Source organism: Zootoca vivipara, chromosome 5 (genome assembly GCF_965207765.1).
Source record: "Zootoca vivipara chromosome 5, rZooViv2.hap1.1, whole genome shotgun sequence".
Lineage (NCBI taxonomy): Eukaryota > Metazoa > Chordata > Lepidosauria > Squamata > Lacertidae > Zootoca > Zootoca vivipara.
In genome coordinates this window covers 79,796,790-79,812,027 of record NC_142588.1, presented here as the reverse complement: position 1 = coordinate 79,812,027, position 15,238 = coordinate 79,796,790, and the positions used below count along the sequence as shown (strand labels likewise).

The 15,238-nt window shown below is 41.5% G+C and overlaps 1 protein-coding gene across 3 annotated transcripts in view; it reads left to right on the top strand.

Annotated features, from left to right (window-relative positions):
• The window catches only part of SI (sucrase-isomaltase), a 149,130-nt gene that overhangs the window by 62,152 nt on the left and 71,740 nt on the right, over positions 1 to 15,238 (top strand). For all 3 annotated transcript variants that reach the window (XM_060274411.2, XM_088669160.1, XM_035132460.3), the window contains 9 exons: positions 1,939 to 2,070; positions 2,206 to 2,325; positions 6,144 to 6,257; positions 7,225 to 7,309; positions 8,228 to 8,345; positions 10,873 to 11,044; positions 11,585 to 11,701; positions 11,799 to 11,953; positions 13,521 to 13,605. In XM_060274411.2, the coding sequence (XP_060130394.2) occupies positions 1,939 to 2,070; positions 2,206 to 2,325; positions 6,144 to 6,257; positions 7,225 to 7,309; positions 8,228 to 8,345; positions 10,873 to 11,044; positions 11,585 to 11,701; positions 11,799 to 11,953; positions 13,521 to 13,605 (1,098 nt within the window). The remainder of the gene's footprint in view (positions 1 to 1,938; positions 2,071 to 2,205; positions 2,326 to 6,143; positions 6,258 to 7,224; positions 7,310 to 8,227; positions 8,346 to 10,872; positions 11,045 to 11,584; positions 11,702 to 11,798; positions 11,954 to 13,520; positions 13,606 to 15,238) is intronic.

The window sequence follows — 15,238 nt, the reverse complement described above, 5'->3', positions numbered from 1 at the left end:
TTTGAAACCAGGTTGAGAAGGGAGTTTTGTAAACCTTGATTAAAGGTCATACCAGGGCAGAAGGAACATCACACCAGTTTTCTAAATGTATTTATGTCCTGCCTTTCTTCAAGGTGCTCAAGGCATCCTGTGTGGTTATCACCCATGTTACCTTTGCAGAAACCCCATAAAGTGGATGAGTCTGAGAGTTAGAGACTAGAGCACTGAGCTGCTTTGCTGATTGGGGACTAGAATCCTAGTTTACCTGGTCCTAATGCAACATGCAAATCACTGTGCTATTCTGTTTTTTATAATCTATTTTTATTAATTTTCCAATTAAAACACAATTATATCACATCCATTATTTCGAATTATACAAATACATATCAATTAAACTGAATGTTATGCCAAATCATATAATTTTTTTTGAGTTCCCATGCTTCAAAAATTGGGGATTCCTTGCAACTGTCTGCTGCCGTCTTTATTCTAAAATCCAAATCGTCACTCAAAGTCCATAATAGTCCCGATCTTTCCCCTACAATCACTGAGATGTTTTCGTCTTTCATCCATTTTTTTCCCCAGCTGCTGAGATAAGCATCAAACGAGATTTCACATTTTTTTTCCTGAATATGACATAAAAAAGAAGCATATTACTTGTGTGGGAAAGGGGAATGTGCTCACTTATGAGTTCTTACCCATAAAACATTATTTCTGGACCAATGTGAATACATATACATTCTATAGGTTTTTGTTTTGGTTTTTTGCAAATTATATGAAGAAAGCAGGTTCCCAAAATTGTGATGGCGTAGCCTAGACTAAAAACTCCACAGGTAAACAAATCGTCTCCCTGCAATGTATAAAATGATTACAGACAACTAAGTTATGAGATTATAGGAACTGTATAGTGGTCGGAGGAAGTCAATCTTTTTATTTTCTTTTATTTCTTTTTTATTTCTTTGATGTATTCTTTTTCTTTACTTTTTCTATTTCTAGTTCTGTATTTTTTGATATTTGGGTATTTTTGTTTCATAGTGTAATTTCTTTTGTATGTATGTAATATGTATATTACAAATAATAATAATAATAATAATAATAATAATAATAATAATAATACATACATACATACATACATACATACATACATACAACTGGAAGAGCAAGCTTTTTGCTGTGCTGTGCTGGGCTGGGTGGGTCTTTAACTCTGGCCTCCTGCTGGCCAGTGCACTTACCTGCTGACCATATCTCAACTGGCAGGTTCAGCGTAAATCCCCAAAACGGGGTTTTCGGAGGGTGGGGAGAGGCTGGATCCCAAGCAGGTCTCTCTGCTGTTACCAGGCAGCATTGCCCTGTGCTCCAGACCTAATTATCCTTCCCCACAGTCTTCTGCCATGGTTGTTGTGTCTACTTGTCCATGCTGCATATGTGAGGGGGCAGGCTTGTGGAATTATGCCCTGGTGTCTATCACTACGTGCATCTTGCGAAAGCAAATCCCATAATTTAACTACAAGCTGTGTGATGAAATTATTTCTCTTGCCTGCCCTGGATCCTCCAACATCTAGCTTCATTGAATGATAAGTTCTAGTGCTGTTAGAGGAGGAGAGAAACTGTTCTCTATCCATTTTCTCCACACAGTGCATAATTTCCTGCTTTTTATACATGGTAACTTACTTTGGTGTACATATACAAACTTGCTAAGCTGTCCTGCAAAACGTTGGGGAACCTTTTGGCCCTATTTGCTCAGATTTCTGATAAGGAACAGAAGAGTGATAGTATTTTTGTCACTGTTAGGCAGTACAGCATCCTTTCCAATATAATACACTGTGTCCATTGTAAATGGGGAATACAAGACTGGAACAATTGAAACGTTTCAATATGTTTTTGTACTTGCAGTGATTTCCATTTTCTTTTAGGATGTTCCGTACACTGATATTAATTACAGTGATTTCCATTTTCTTTTAGGATGTCCAGTACACTGATATTGATTACATGGAAGACAAAAAAGACTTCACTTATGATAAAATAAAGTTTGCAGGCCTCCCTGAGCTGGTTCAAGACCTTCATAACAATGGACAGAAATATGTTATAATACTGGTAATTTCCAGCACATTTTACTATTTCATGGATTCCCCCCCCCCCCGCCTTTTTGTAGGGTTAAATATTATTGGAAACTATTGATTCTGGACAGTTTGTGGAAAGGATAATATTTTCTTTTTCCTAATTTTTCAGGATCCTGCCATTTCTATTAATGGTCTCCGTAATAATACTCCATATATGGCCTATGAAAATGGTAAACGAATGAAAGTGTGGGTCAATGAATCAGATGGAGTAACTCCCCTTATTGGAGAGGTAAGTAGCTGCTTTTACAAGCTTGTAGCTTAATCTCCTTGGAGGTTCTTTGTTGTTGCTAGTAGTATTTAAATTCACATATCTCCCTTCATCCAAAGATCACAGGGCGGTTTACAATATAGAAACAAAAAATATGCTAATAATAATAATAATCCCTCCCACACAGTTGACCTTATTGAAATGAATGAGGATTTAGAAAGAGCAATAAAGGGCTAAGCTCAAGTAAACGTCTGAGATGTCTCTATTCTTTCTTTGCAGACCTATGGCTCTGCTCACTGAAATAGTATCTAGACTGTCAGTTTAATCTATAATGTGTCCTTTCCCTCACTACTCTTAATATCTTTTCCCCAGGGGGTTTCTTTTTCAGATAGTCAAACTAAATATGTGTTCAAGTCTCTTTCATTCTATAACGTTACCAACATTTCCACTGTCTGCATTCGGTTGACCATATTGAAATGAATGAGGACTTAGAAAGAGCAATAAAGTGTCCAAAGGACTTGCTCCACCCTAAAAACAGAGACCATCAGCAGCTAGCTAACACCTCAGCAAGCAGGAGGAAAAGGAGGAGAGAGGCCTCAACCATGAGCCTCTGGGACAGCTTGGGTCCCATCCTGCAAAAGCACAACAAATGTAGACCAACTATTCTGTCAAGGAAAGGAGATGAAAAGTGAAGGTCGCCCTTACACTGGTCTGATGAAACCCATTGTCATAGGTTATTATTTTAGGAAAGAAAAGTCTGGTGTAAATAACTCTGACATGAATTATTCTGATGTAGCAATGTACTTTACTATGCTGTACAGTGGAACTTTGGTTCTCAAACGTCTCCATTAACGAACATTTTGGAACCCAAATGCCGAAGTAAATGCTTCCATTTTTGAATGCATCTTGGAAGTTGAATGGCTTCTGCTGCGTGTTTTTCAATTGCATGGTCAGGCGGAGTCCCCCAAAGCCCCAGGCAGCCCCCGAGCGGAATGATGACACAAGACCACGTTCTATGGGGTTGAAATTGGCCACAACTTTATTAAGAATTCAGATGTAGGGAGACCTTGGCTCAGGCATTGGGCGTATATCCTTCCCAGCCCCCAGCCGGGGATCTGGGTAATTTCAGGGTTATCCAGTATGTGTGGGGGTTGGGCTAGCTCTGGAGAACATATGTTCAAGCAGATAGCCCGCCCCCTCGATCGCAGCTGCTGGAGGGGGAGGGCAATGACAGCCTATTGTGTATGGTCCTTGCCTCCCCCTTAGCCTCATTTACAGGAACCCTGTTATCGCCGCCCCAATAGGGGTGGGGGGGTCACTGCCACACGCCCTCCCATTTATGTAGATGACTAAAGGATTCTGCCCAAGGCCTGCATCTGCAAAAGTTGTGACGAATTGCTACGGGAAAGGCGAAACCTGCCAATGCAGGGAAATTCCTTTCCGGCCATTCAACAGCAGGCTTGTCGTAGCAGCGCCTGCGTGCATGTACGCCTGTGGAAGAAAATAACCTATAATGCAATCATTAATTTTTTGGGGGGAGTGGAGGGTGGGAAAAGGAATGACTCTGCTTCAGCCGTGTGCAAGGTAAGGTTACCTCCTCCTACCTGGCCAATCCCCCCGGCAATGCCTCCCCGAGTTGGATTGGACAGGTAACTGCGTGGGCGGAGACCACCAGTATCCAGCCCGGGAAGGCAGTGCCGGCCTCCAAACTTCCAGGGCTGCCTCAGGGATCCCAGGGGGCTGTGCACGACCGCGCAAAATGCGCCTCCCCTTTTATGTGGGGAACAGTCATTTTCTCAATTGAATTTGCCTTGGTTTTCGAACGTTTCAGAAATTGAATGATCTTCCGGAACGGATTACGTTTGAAAACCAAGGTTCCACTGTATTTTATTTCATTTATGCATTGCTTCCCGTGAAATGCCCTGAAGCGATTAGCAATAAAAACATCATTAAAAAAACATATATAAAACCAATTTCAAATCTGATTCAGGTGGTTTACGAGATCTAAATTTACGTACCTAAATAAAAGTGCATTGGTTACCGTCAAATTTGATATAACTCAAACACTTCAGGGATCATTTGTAGGGCTAAACTCGAAGTAAATGTCTGAGATGTTTCTATTCTTTCTTTGCAGACCTATGGCTTTGCTCACTGAAATAGTATCTAGACTGTCAGTTTAATCTATAATGTGTCCTTTCCCCGACTACTCTTAATATCTTTTCCCCAAAGGGTTTATTTTTCAGATAGTCACACTACATATGTATGGAAGTCCCTTTCATTCTATAATGTCACCAACATTTCCACTGCCTGCATTCTTTATTATTTTTTAGTCTTCATGGGGAATATTGTTCTTTGCAGATTAAAGCAGGATACACATCTGCTATATATTTGTTGTTTGTTTACTATGCATTTGGATAAATGATACTATGCATTTGTTTACTATGCTTCTGATAATGTAACCAAATTCTGAGTAATGGTTCCACACATCAAGGAACAGGTTTTCCTCTATGTATAGATACAATTAGATGCTATGTTGAATCAAGATGGCGGACAGAACCTTTCAAAACAACATTGATTCTTTTTGTTTTGTTTCTTAGAATTCAGAGTACAAGGATGCTGCTAGTATATTATAAATAAGCAAATAAAAGGAGTCTATATATGGTCAGATCCACACCATAGCTTTAAAGCACATATAAAGGACATGGCTTCTCCCAAAGAATCATGGGACCAGTAGTTTACCCCTCACAAAGCAACAATTCCCAGAAACCTTAGCAAACCACAGTTCCCAGGATTCTTTGGGGGGAAGCCAAGTATTCCTTAAATGTATGGGACACATGTGACCTTTGAGTGAAGGTCCTTTTGGAGCGGTCTTTTAGGAAATGGGGAAAATGAATAAAAATTGGTAAAAGAACACACACCTTCAACCCCCTTTCCTACACACTAATGATTTTGAAGTCATTATGGTTTTTTTTTTTAAGCAGAAGGGGTCTGTCCCTTGCAACATCCTGCACCATGGGTTGATAAGCAATGGTTGTCACATCTAAGCATCAGAAAAAGATTCCCTTTTATTCAGTTACTCCTCATCTGAAAGACGAAAGACTTCACTTGTTTTGCTCTTAAGATTTTCACCCATTTATGTTGGTTCCAGTACATGGGCCGCTACAGAAGACCTAGGACGCGGGTGGCGCTGTGGTTAAACCACAGAGCCTAGGGCTTGCTGATCAGAAGGTCAGCAGTTCGAATCCCCACGACGGGGTGAGCTCCCGTTGCTGGGTCCCAGCTCCTGCCCACGTAGCAGTTCGAAAGCACGCAGTGCAAGTAGATAAATAGGTACAGCTCTGGCGGGAAGGTAAACGGCATTTCCGTGCACTACTCTGGTTCGCCAGAAGCTGTTTAGTCATGCTGGCCACATGACCTGGAAGCTGTACGCCGGCTCCCTCGGCTAGTAAAGCGAGATGAGCGCCGCAACCCCAGAGTCGTCCGTGACTGGACCTAATGGTCAGGGGTCCCTTTACCTTTACAGAAGACCTATTTTTTGAGGGTTCATCCTGATTTGCTTGCACAAAGCTTATCCAGTGTTAGGTTATCTCTAGTTTGTATAGAGCATTTGTTCTCATTTGTTTGTGGGACAATTAAATCACCATACACATTCACCCTGGTTTCCTTGTGAGGTATTTGTTTTCCCTTTAGTCATTCATTCATCCACATCTTTAAAGCTTCACAAAGTTCAACAAGTCTTCAACAAATTCAACAAATGTTCCTTATGAATTATTTGCCCAAAGCTCCAAATCCATTTCAAATATAGCTGTTTACTGTTGTATGCCATTTCTTATCTGCAGGTGTGGCCAGGATTAACAGTTTTCCCTGATTATTCCAATCCTGCTGCTGATGAATGGTGGAGTAAAGAGTGCAGTGATTTTCACAATCAGCTCCCCTATGATGGACTGTGGATTGTAAGTACTGTCCTATGAGTATAATTTGGACATTAATGTTTTGTCAAATCTACTAAACACATCAAAGGAAAATATAAACAAGAGGTCGTCAATATATCAACCATAGTATAAAAGGTGTTCACTAAAAGGATTGTTATTTATGGCGTGAGCTAGGTCAAAATCCCTCATGTATGTATTTGCAATACTGGAGGCACACCTTGAGCCCATTGCAACTCCTTTTTTTGTAAAAAGAACTGAGACCCGAATCTAAAATAATTATTAGACAGAATCAAATCTAATAAATCCATAAGGAAATGTGTCGGGGGTGTAGACTGCTGATGTTCAACAAAAAGTTCCCGGATAATGGATTGTACATCCTCTAATGGGATGTTGGTATATAGGGAAGACACATCCCAAGTGGCAATAATGCATCCTTCTGTGACTGGTAGATTTTCAATTAGAGATATTAAGTGCTTAGTATCTTTTATATACGCCTGTGTCTCAATAGTAAAGGGGTGCAAAAAAGACTCCAAATATTTAGCGCAGTTTTCTAAAAGTGACCCAGAGGCGGAGACAATGGGTCTACCGGGTGGTGGTATTTTTCCTTTGTGTATTTTTGGAAGTGTATAAAAAACAGGGGTTCTAGTGTATTCTGGACATAGAAACTCCGCCACTGTGTCTCTGATATATCCCAGAGAGACTGCCTCATGCAACAAATTTTTTTAATTTGCTTTTAATTGTTGTAGTGGGATCTCCAGGTAAAGGTGCATAAAAAACAGTGTTCCTCAATTGTCCCTCTGCCTCCTTAATATAGTCACTTTTGTTCAGGACGACAATAGCGCCCCCTTTATCTGCTGGTTTTATAACCAACTTACGATCTGAGGTCAGGTCATTCAAAATTTCAATCTGTTTTTTTGTTAAATTATAAGATTTCTTAAGATGCTGATTTAACAGACACTTGTGCATTTCTGCAAATATATCCTCCTAGGACATGAATGAAATATCCAATTTTGTCAAAGGATCAAAAAATGGCTGCCCAGTGAACAACTTGAATTACCCTCCTTTTACTCCAAGTAAGTTCTTGCATGAAAACCCTAATTCAAAAGCCAGTTTGTCCCGGGATCAGTTGACTTTTTGCTGATTTGGAGATTCAATGTTTGAGGAAGAAAACAAACAAATGAGAACTAGAGACTTAAATATATCACTGAAGTAAAATAAAAGCTATACAAGAAAGTAAAATAAAACAAACAGAAAAAGTAAATGTAGCAAATAAAGGAGAAGTCAGGTGACTGTCCTTGGTAGGCTTGCCAAATGTCAGGAAAATTCCTGACATGTCCTGGCTTCGGGGTATGAAAATGGTGTTGGGGGAATTTTGCCAAATCAGCAAAATGTCAGGGAAAACCCAGCTATGACACATGTATTTTAATCTAAGTGCTAGAAGCTAATAGGTGGGTTATTTTGTGGTTTGTTGATTGCTAGGAGATCTTGTTATTGTTTAGTCGTTTAGTTGTGTCCGACTCCTCGTGACCCCATGGACCACAGCACGCCAGGCACTCCTGTCTTGCACTGCCTCCCGCAGTTTGGTCAAACTCATGTTTGTAGCTTCGAGAACACTGTCCAACCATCTCGTCCTCTGTCGTCCCCTTCTCCTAGTGCCCTCAATCTTTCCCAACATCAGGGTCTTTTCCAGGGAGTCTTCTCTTCTCATGAGGTGGCCAAAGTATTGGAGCCTCAGCTTCACGATCTGTCCGTCCAGGAGATCTAGGGAGGGACAAAACTGATGGTGGGTTTTAGGATCCAAAGCAAACCCTTTCCATAAAACAATAAAAGAGCTGGTATACATCATCCTCATTGAATCTAGTGTGGCATATCCAAAGTGCACACACTCGTGACTTTTCTGAATGCAGCAAGTTCCATAAATATAACTAAGCCTTGAAATATTTGAGACAGAGATTTACTTCAATGTAACTTCCTCTGCCTTTGTTCTACAGAGATTCTCGATCAAGTCATGTATTCAAAGACACTTTGCATGGATGCCGTGCAGGCTGCAGGCAAACACTATGATGTTCACAGCCTCTATGGATATTTCATGACTACAGCTACTGATAAGTAAGGAACCCGCCATTTTCTTCTTTAGCTCGCTTGTGATGGTTTGCAAAAAGGGGTTTTTATTTATTTATTTTGCAAGTAATGGGATGTGATTGGGAAGAATGCAGAATTATTGATGAAATGTTGAGTAAGTCGGGGGGGGGAAGTATCGTATCCTACATTGCAAAGTAGAGCCATAGCTCAGAGCTTGGGGTGGGGCTTTTATGAAATGTTCTGATTCATATTGGTAATCAAAGCTCAGTTGGATCAGCATCGCCCATCGGCTGTACACAGGCTTTCTCTTCCACCCAGCAAAGTCTGGAGCAGTCAAACCCGTCACAGGGTGGTACAGCCATAGCTTGCTGCCACATTGTTAGATCATAGCTGGAAGCTTTGGTACAGGATAGAAGAAAAAGAGAGGCGTGGGATAAGTTGGTGAGCCCCTTGGCATATGAAGGAAGGCTTACACAAATAAATCCCTTATGCCTTACTTCCTTGAAGGGATGCCCCTCTTGATTCCAGTGGCCTTATTGAGACTTAAGCCTGTACATAGTGCGTTCTCCAATCAAGGAGAGTGAGGGTTGCGGAAGGGGTTAAAGACATCTCCAGGGTTGGGTGTGGTGTTGGTGGAGAAGGAGTGAGTGTAATAGGATTCTTTTTGGTTGCTGGGGGGGGAAAGCATGTAGCAAGTTTGATTGACAGGTACTGTCCCTTAAATCATCAGCGTCCTCCAGTTTGTTTCACTTTTGCAAAGAGCTTCGGATCTCCCTCCCACCCCCACCGCCTTTTCTTTAATGGTCAGCCTGACATTACTTTGCCTGTCATGGGGTCGCTTGCTTTGCAAGGGCCCAGTAGGAATTTTGCCAATTGGCTGATTGGCTGTTGCCATTGGTTTTTGCCTACTGCTTAGCAAATCGTCACAACTTGTTAGGTTGGCGGTTAGGCATTGGTTGGTGGAGGGGTTTGGCATGGAGGTGCCTACCCCTCATTAAATTGTCACTCCACATAGAAGTATTCCATTAAAGGAATCCTGGGGCTCCGGGGCTCTAGTCCATACACCCCCGCAATGGGCGGGGCTGGGGCCATTACAGAGCACGGGCCTTGGGGAGCATTTCTGGTCGAGGGGAGAGTGCCTGGAGACAGTTACCTCCTCTCCCCATGGGATGTTTACTTGACTTCCCTAGACGGATAGGGAAGTCAGAGCTGATCTGTCCCAGGAGGGGGACAGATGGTAACCAATGCCTAAGCCAACACTCACATTTAATTTGTATTTAAATAAAGTTGTGGCCAAATTAATGCCAAAACCCAAACTAAAATTTTGAGTGCTGTGTGAGTTATTAGGGGGGATGTCTGGTACCCTCAATATGCAAATGACTGATGTGATGTTCAGAGTACTCTAAGGGGTTGCCCAAACACAATGGGTAGCAGTAGACTATGCCTTCTAGCTGTTGCCCTTGGCAGTGTGCATCTCCACACCAAATCAGGGGGAACCTGGCATTTAAAGGGAATGCTACAGATCAGATGTTTAAATAAGTGAATCCAAGATCTATATTTTAACACAGGGTTTCCCAAGCTTGGGTCTCCAGCTGTTTTTAGACTATAATTCATACCAACCCTGACCATATTTGCGTTTGCACATTCCTCAGAATGCCACAGATAATATCCTTAAAAAAATAAAAAATAAAGAAGAAAAAATACGTCTAGCTGTACCATACTATATATATATGCATAAACACCACTTTGGTTTACATTGATTCCTGCATGCAATAAACGGTGTGGACTTTAGTCTGAACACCTCTTTAGATCGTATCCTTCTGTCTCATAATGGTTTCTGCAGCACATAATTTTCTTCATTAGCATTATGTCCCATATTTTCCTTTTCCACTGGTCCATCGTTGGTAAACTGTCCGTGCTACAGTGCCCTGTCCCTATATTTTTGCCTCACAAGGAACTTGTAAGATGAACCTCCACAAAGGGTTAGCCTGTTGTAGCCGACTTAAGGCTCACGGCTTGTTCTCTGTCCCAGTGGAGAAACATACAGACTGAACTGCCATAAGAAGCTGCACTGGTCTTATGGACTATATCTTCAAGCCCGTCCCTGTAACTGAAAAGAGTCTCATGGATAAGTGACGGGAGGCACAATAACATTCTCTGATTGCACAGTTTTGTACTAGAACGGATTGGGATGGCATCGGTGAAGTAGTGTCCGGTAGTGGCGCCTGCCCTGTGGAACGCCCTCCCACCAGATGTCAAAGAGAAAAAGAGCTACCAGATTTTTAGAAGACATCTGAAGGCAGCCCTGTTTAGGGATGCTTTTAATGTTTAATCAATTATTTTTATTTTATTTTTTCTGTTGGAAGCCGCCCAGAGTGGCTGGGGAAACCCAGCCAGATGGGCGGGGTAATAATAATAATAATAATAATAATAATAATAATAATAATAATAATAATAATAAATAATGATCTGAGAGACATGACCCAGAATGCAGTCCTTTCAAGTTAGCATGGATACCTCCTGCTCTAATGTTACAAATTTGTTTTGTTTTCAGTGCTCTCCAGAAAGTTTTCCCTGGACAGAGAAGCTTCCTTCTTTCACGATCTACTTTTGCTGGATCTGGAAAAATTACAGGACATTGGCTGGGAGATAATTTTGCTACCTGGAATGATATTAAATGGTCCATACAAGGAATTTTGGAATTTGGTCTCTTTGGATACCCTTATGTAAGATCCTCCTCCTCCTCCTCCTCCTCCTCCTCCTCCTCCTCCTCCTCCTCCTCCTCCTCCTCCTCCTCCTCTTCCTTCTCGTCCCCCGCCCCACTTCTTAACATTATTTACTATTTTCACTGCAATTAACATATTCATTGCAGCTTCCAGTTGTGATTCAGGGACGATATCTTTCAAATAATTCAGTAGCAATGTTATAGGATGGCTTGGTAGAATATATATTCATTTCTGAAATGTAGTTTTGGATAGAATTGTATTACCAATCAGGTCAAAAATATATGCAAAAACAATTCAATAAATCATAATAGTCTTAAGACTGAACACACCCAAATAGTTCTCATCTGCTGATCCTTTCTTCTGCAGGTTTATAAGTGTATTAAATAAATGGAATGAAACAGTGAACTGAATCAAAACTGAGGATTTCAAGATCCCTGCTTACATTAGTACAAAAGTTACGAATATATACCTAGGCATGTAGATCTAATGCTGAAGTCATACCACATTTCAGCGCTTTTCTTATGTGTGCATAACTCTCAGATTGGAGCAGATATCTGTGGGTTCGCTTATGAGGTTGACGAAGAACTCTGCCGGCGCTGGTATCAACTTGGAGCGTTCTACCCATTTTCTCGGAGTCACAATGAAGAAATACGCAATGTAGGTCTCCTTTAAAAAAAAGAAAACACAGATCCAGTTTTTAGTGGCTTAAATTCGCCTTCCTTGTGTCAATAACAATTGTAACATTCACTTTCAGCATAAAGACCCTGCGTTTTGGGGGAAGAACTCTCTTTTGGTGAACACGGCCAAACACTACCTGAACATACGCTACACCTTGCTACCGTATCTCTATACCCTCTTTTACAGAGCACATTCCCGGGGAGATACAGTTGCAAGACCCGTTCAGCATGAGTAAGTCCGTTGTTTTCCCTCTGAAGAAAATATCATTTGTGAAGGGGAGTGACCTTCGATGTTCCTCTTTTTTAATGATCCAGAATAAAATGAGATGAATTTCCATTATTCTATTTTAAATCCAGGGGGTGGTATTCAACTAAAGTAGACCTATTGAAATCAATGGACCTAGCTTAGTCATTTTTGTTTATTTTCATTTGGTAGACTCCCAGAATTTTAATGTTAAAGATTATTCACAATGTTAAATTCTTTAGAAGTCTCGGTGCAAATAGAACTGTTGTTGTTGTTTTTGATGTTGTTTTAATTAATTTCTGTACCACCCTATACCCAAAGGTTTCAGAGCAGTTCACATAAAATATCAATTACATAAAATAAAATAAAAAAACAACAACCCAATAACACCCCCCATAAGAGCCAGCATTTTAAAAAGTGGTTTAGGGTGTAGATCAGGTACCCCCAAACTTCGGCCCTCCAGATGTTTTGGCCTACAACTCCCATGATCCCTAGCTAACAGGACCATTGGTCAGGGATGATGGGAATTGTAGTCCAAAACATCTGGAGGGCCGAAGTTTGGGGATGCCTGGTGTAGATCAAGTCAGGCAAAGGTCTGGTTTAAAAGGAACGGTTTTGCCTGTGAAGGCGCCAGACAAACTTTCCTGGGGTGAGCATTCTACAGACGGGGAGCCACTGCAGAGAAGCCCCTGTTCTCGTGTTGCCACCCTCCTGACCTCTCGAAGAGGAGGCACACAAGGAAGGTTTAGTGTATATGTATAGTTATTGTAAACCGTATTTATATTTTTAATAAATAAATAAATTGGGGATTACAATAATTTTTTATAAATGAATTTGAGCAATATGAAGTCAAACTGGACAGTGGGAGGAGCACTAACAAGCAAGTCTTCTATGTTGAAATAAAATAATCTGGTTAGGTTCTGCATCCATGAAGCTTTGGATACATTTCTATTTCAAATGGAAGGAGCCTATCTGTGTCCACACAACAATGTATAGTCCAGTTAAGTCCACTCAAATGAATAAGAGAGACTTTGGAGACTTGTTTTGGGGACTCTGCATGCCACCACTGGGTTTGAGTGAAGAGGTATTAATGCAAAGAGTGACCTGAGTGACCCATTAGTATATGGATTGGTATCTTTTACTTTTTATCATAAGTTGCAGTGGGACATACAATGGAAAATAGTTCATCTATTTCTTCCATAAATAAATAAATAAATAAATAAATAAATAAATAGATAAATAGGTGATTGGCCAGGAAACCCATGCATTTTCCCTTGAGCGTTGTGGGTGAACAGTAGGCATAATATTTGGACAACAGGGGAGGAATTAAAGGTATGCATTTTACATGTATATAATTGCAAGTGGCACTACCAAATTCTGAGGTGGCTTCATCTGATAAAACTGTATTCCATTACAAGGGTATCATATTAAAATATGAGAAGTACAGAAGTTTGTTTCTTGTCATTGGTGGAATTCAAAAATATGCCAATATATCCTAAACTTCAATAGGTTTTCTGTCAAAAAATATAATATTAGAATTGTCTTCTTCACTTAGATTCTATGCAGATCCAGCCACCTGGGCTATTGACAGGCAGTTCCTGTGGGGGCCTGGTCTTCTTATTACTCCAGTCCTGGATGCGGTATGTCTAATTTTAGTAACGTGCAAGCTAGCCACCTTTAAAATTTGCTTTTTTAAAGAAAGTCAAAAGAAGATAAGAGAAGATAACCTTTATTGTCATTGTCCCCTTGCGGGAACAACAAAATTACTCGGTTACCACATCCACTCAGACAGGGGCGTAGGGAGACGCCATGACACCCGGGGCGGCAAATTGCCATGCACCCGGGGGCGTGGCGTTGCTATGTAATGACGCATGCGTGTTACGTAATGATGCATGTGTCGTTAAGTAGCGCTGGATCCAGCGTGTGCGCAGTCAGCATGGGGTCATGGTGATGTCACCGTGACTCCGTGCTGACTGTACACGCGCTGGATCCGGCACTTGCGCAGTCCGATTGGGGTGCCGCTGGCCTGCGGTGGCTCCACGGAACGGCGCTCGCACACAGCAACCTGTTAAGGGGTGCCGCCAGGCATGTGCGGAACACCGTGGAGCCACCGCACACCAGCGGCACCCCGATTGGACTGCACATTTGCGGGTAGAGATGAGGGGCGGGCCAGGGAGGCCGAGTGTCTGTCACTCCCCCCCCCAGGGCATCGCTCGGGGCGGACCGCCCCCCGCTTGCTCCGCCCCTGCACTCAGATAAAGCTCAGATATTCAACATAATCCAAAAATACTACAAAACACTAATTAAAACAATGCAATACAATACAATGTAACAAGTAAAAATAAGATGACTTCAAAGTCTAGACTTTCCATTTAAGGCCAAAATCGCTCTAGAGAAGAAACTATTCTTGAGATGGCTCATTCTTGCCTGCATTGTTCTATAAAATTAAGTGAGCATTCAACCACCAACCACCACCCCAACATGCTTAAGATACTAGGCATGGGCAGGCAGCTTCAGGCAGACACCAGCACACAGCAGCACGAAGATATATATGAGGGGAATAATCAAGGTACAGAAGTCTTTTGAGGGACAGATTGTCAGCAATGAATAAAAGTAACATACTGTATTCACTGGAGTCACAGAGCAAACCTTGTCGTATGGGGTAGATTGCAGTGAGTGAGGGGGAAATAAAAAATGTTCACTGTAATTATCAGAACCATAATTGTCATAATAATAGTAATAATTAATAAGGCTGGCTGATATGCCCACAATATTTGGCTGGCTGACCTGCTAATAATAACAGATAAAATGAAATTGTGTAACCTCACTTAGAGTACATCACACAAGCTGGCTGCTTATTGTTTGTGGTTAGCAATTGGATATAATGATGATAATATTAATGATAATTAACAATAAGAAGAGAATAAAATTGTTCACCACACAATTAGGCTGTTGTATTGCTTGCTATCTGGTGGCTGTTTAGTAGTTGGAAGTACAGTATTAGTACAGTGGATGCTCGGGTTGCGAACGTGATCCGTGCGGGGGGCACGTTCGCAACCTGCAGCGTTCACAACCCGCATCTCCGACCGCGCGGATCGTGATTTAGCGCTTCTGCGCATGTGCAAAGCGTGATTTAGCGATTCTGCACATGCGCGTGTCCCAAAACCCAGAAGTAACCCATTCCGGTACCCCAAAAAACGATACCTGAAGCAGCTGTAACCCGGGGTATGACTGTAATCAGAAAACAGCTATACAGTGGTACCTTGGTTTACA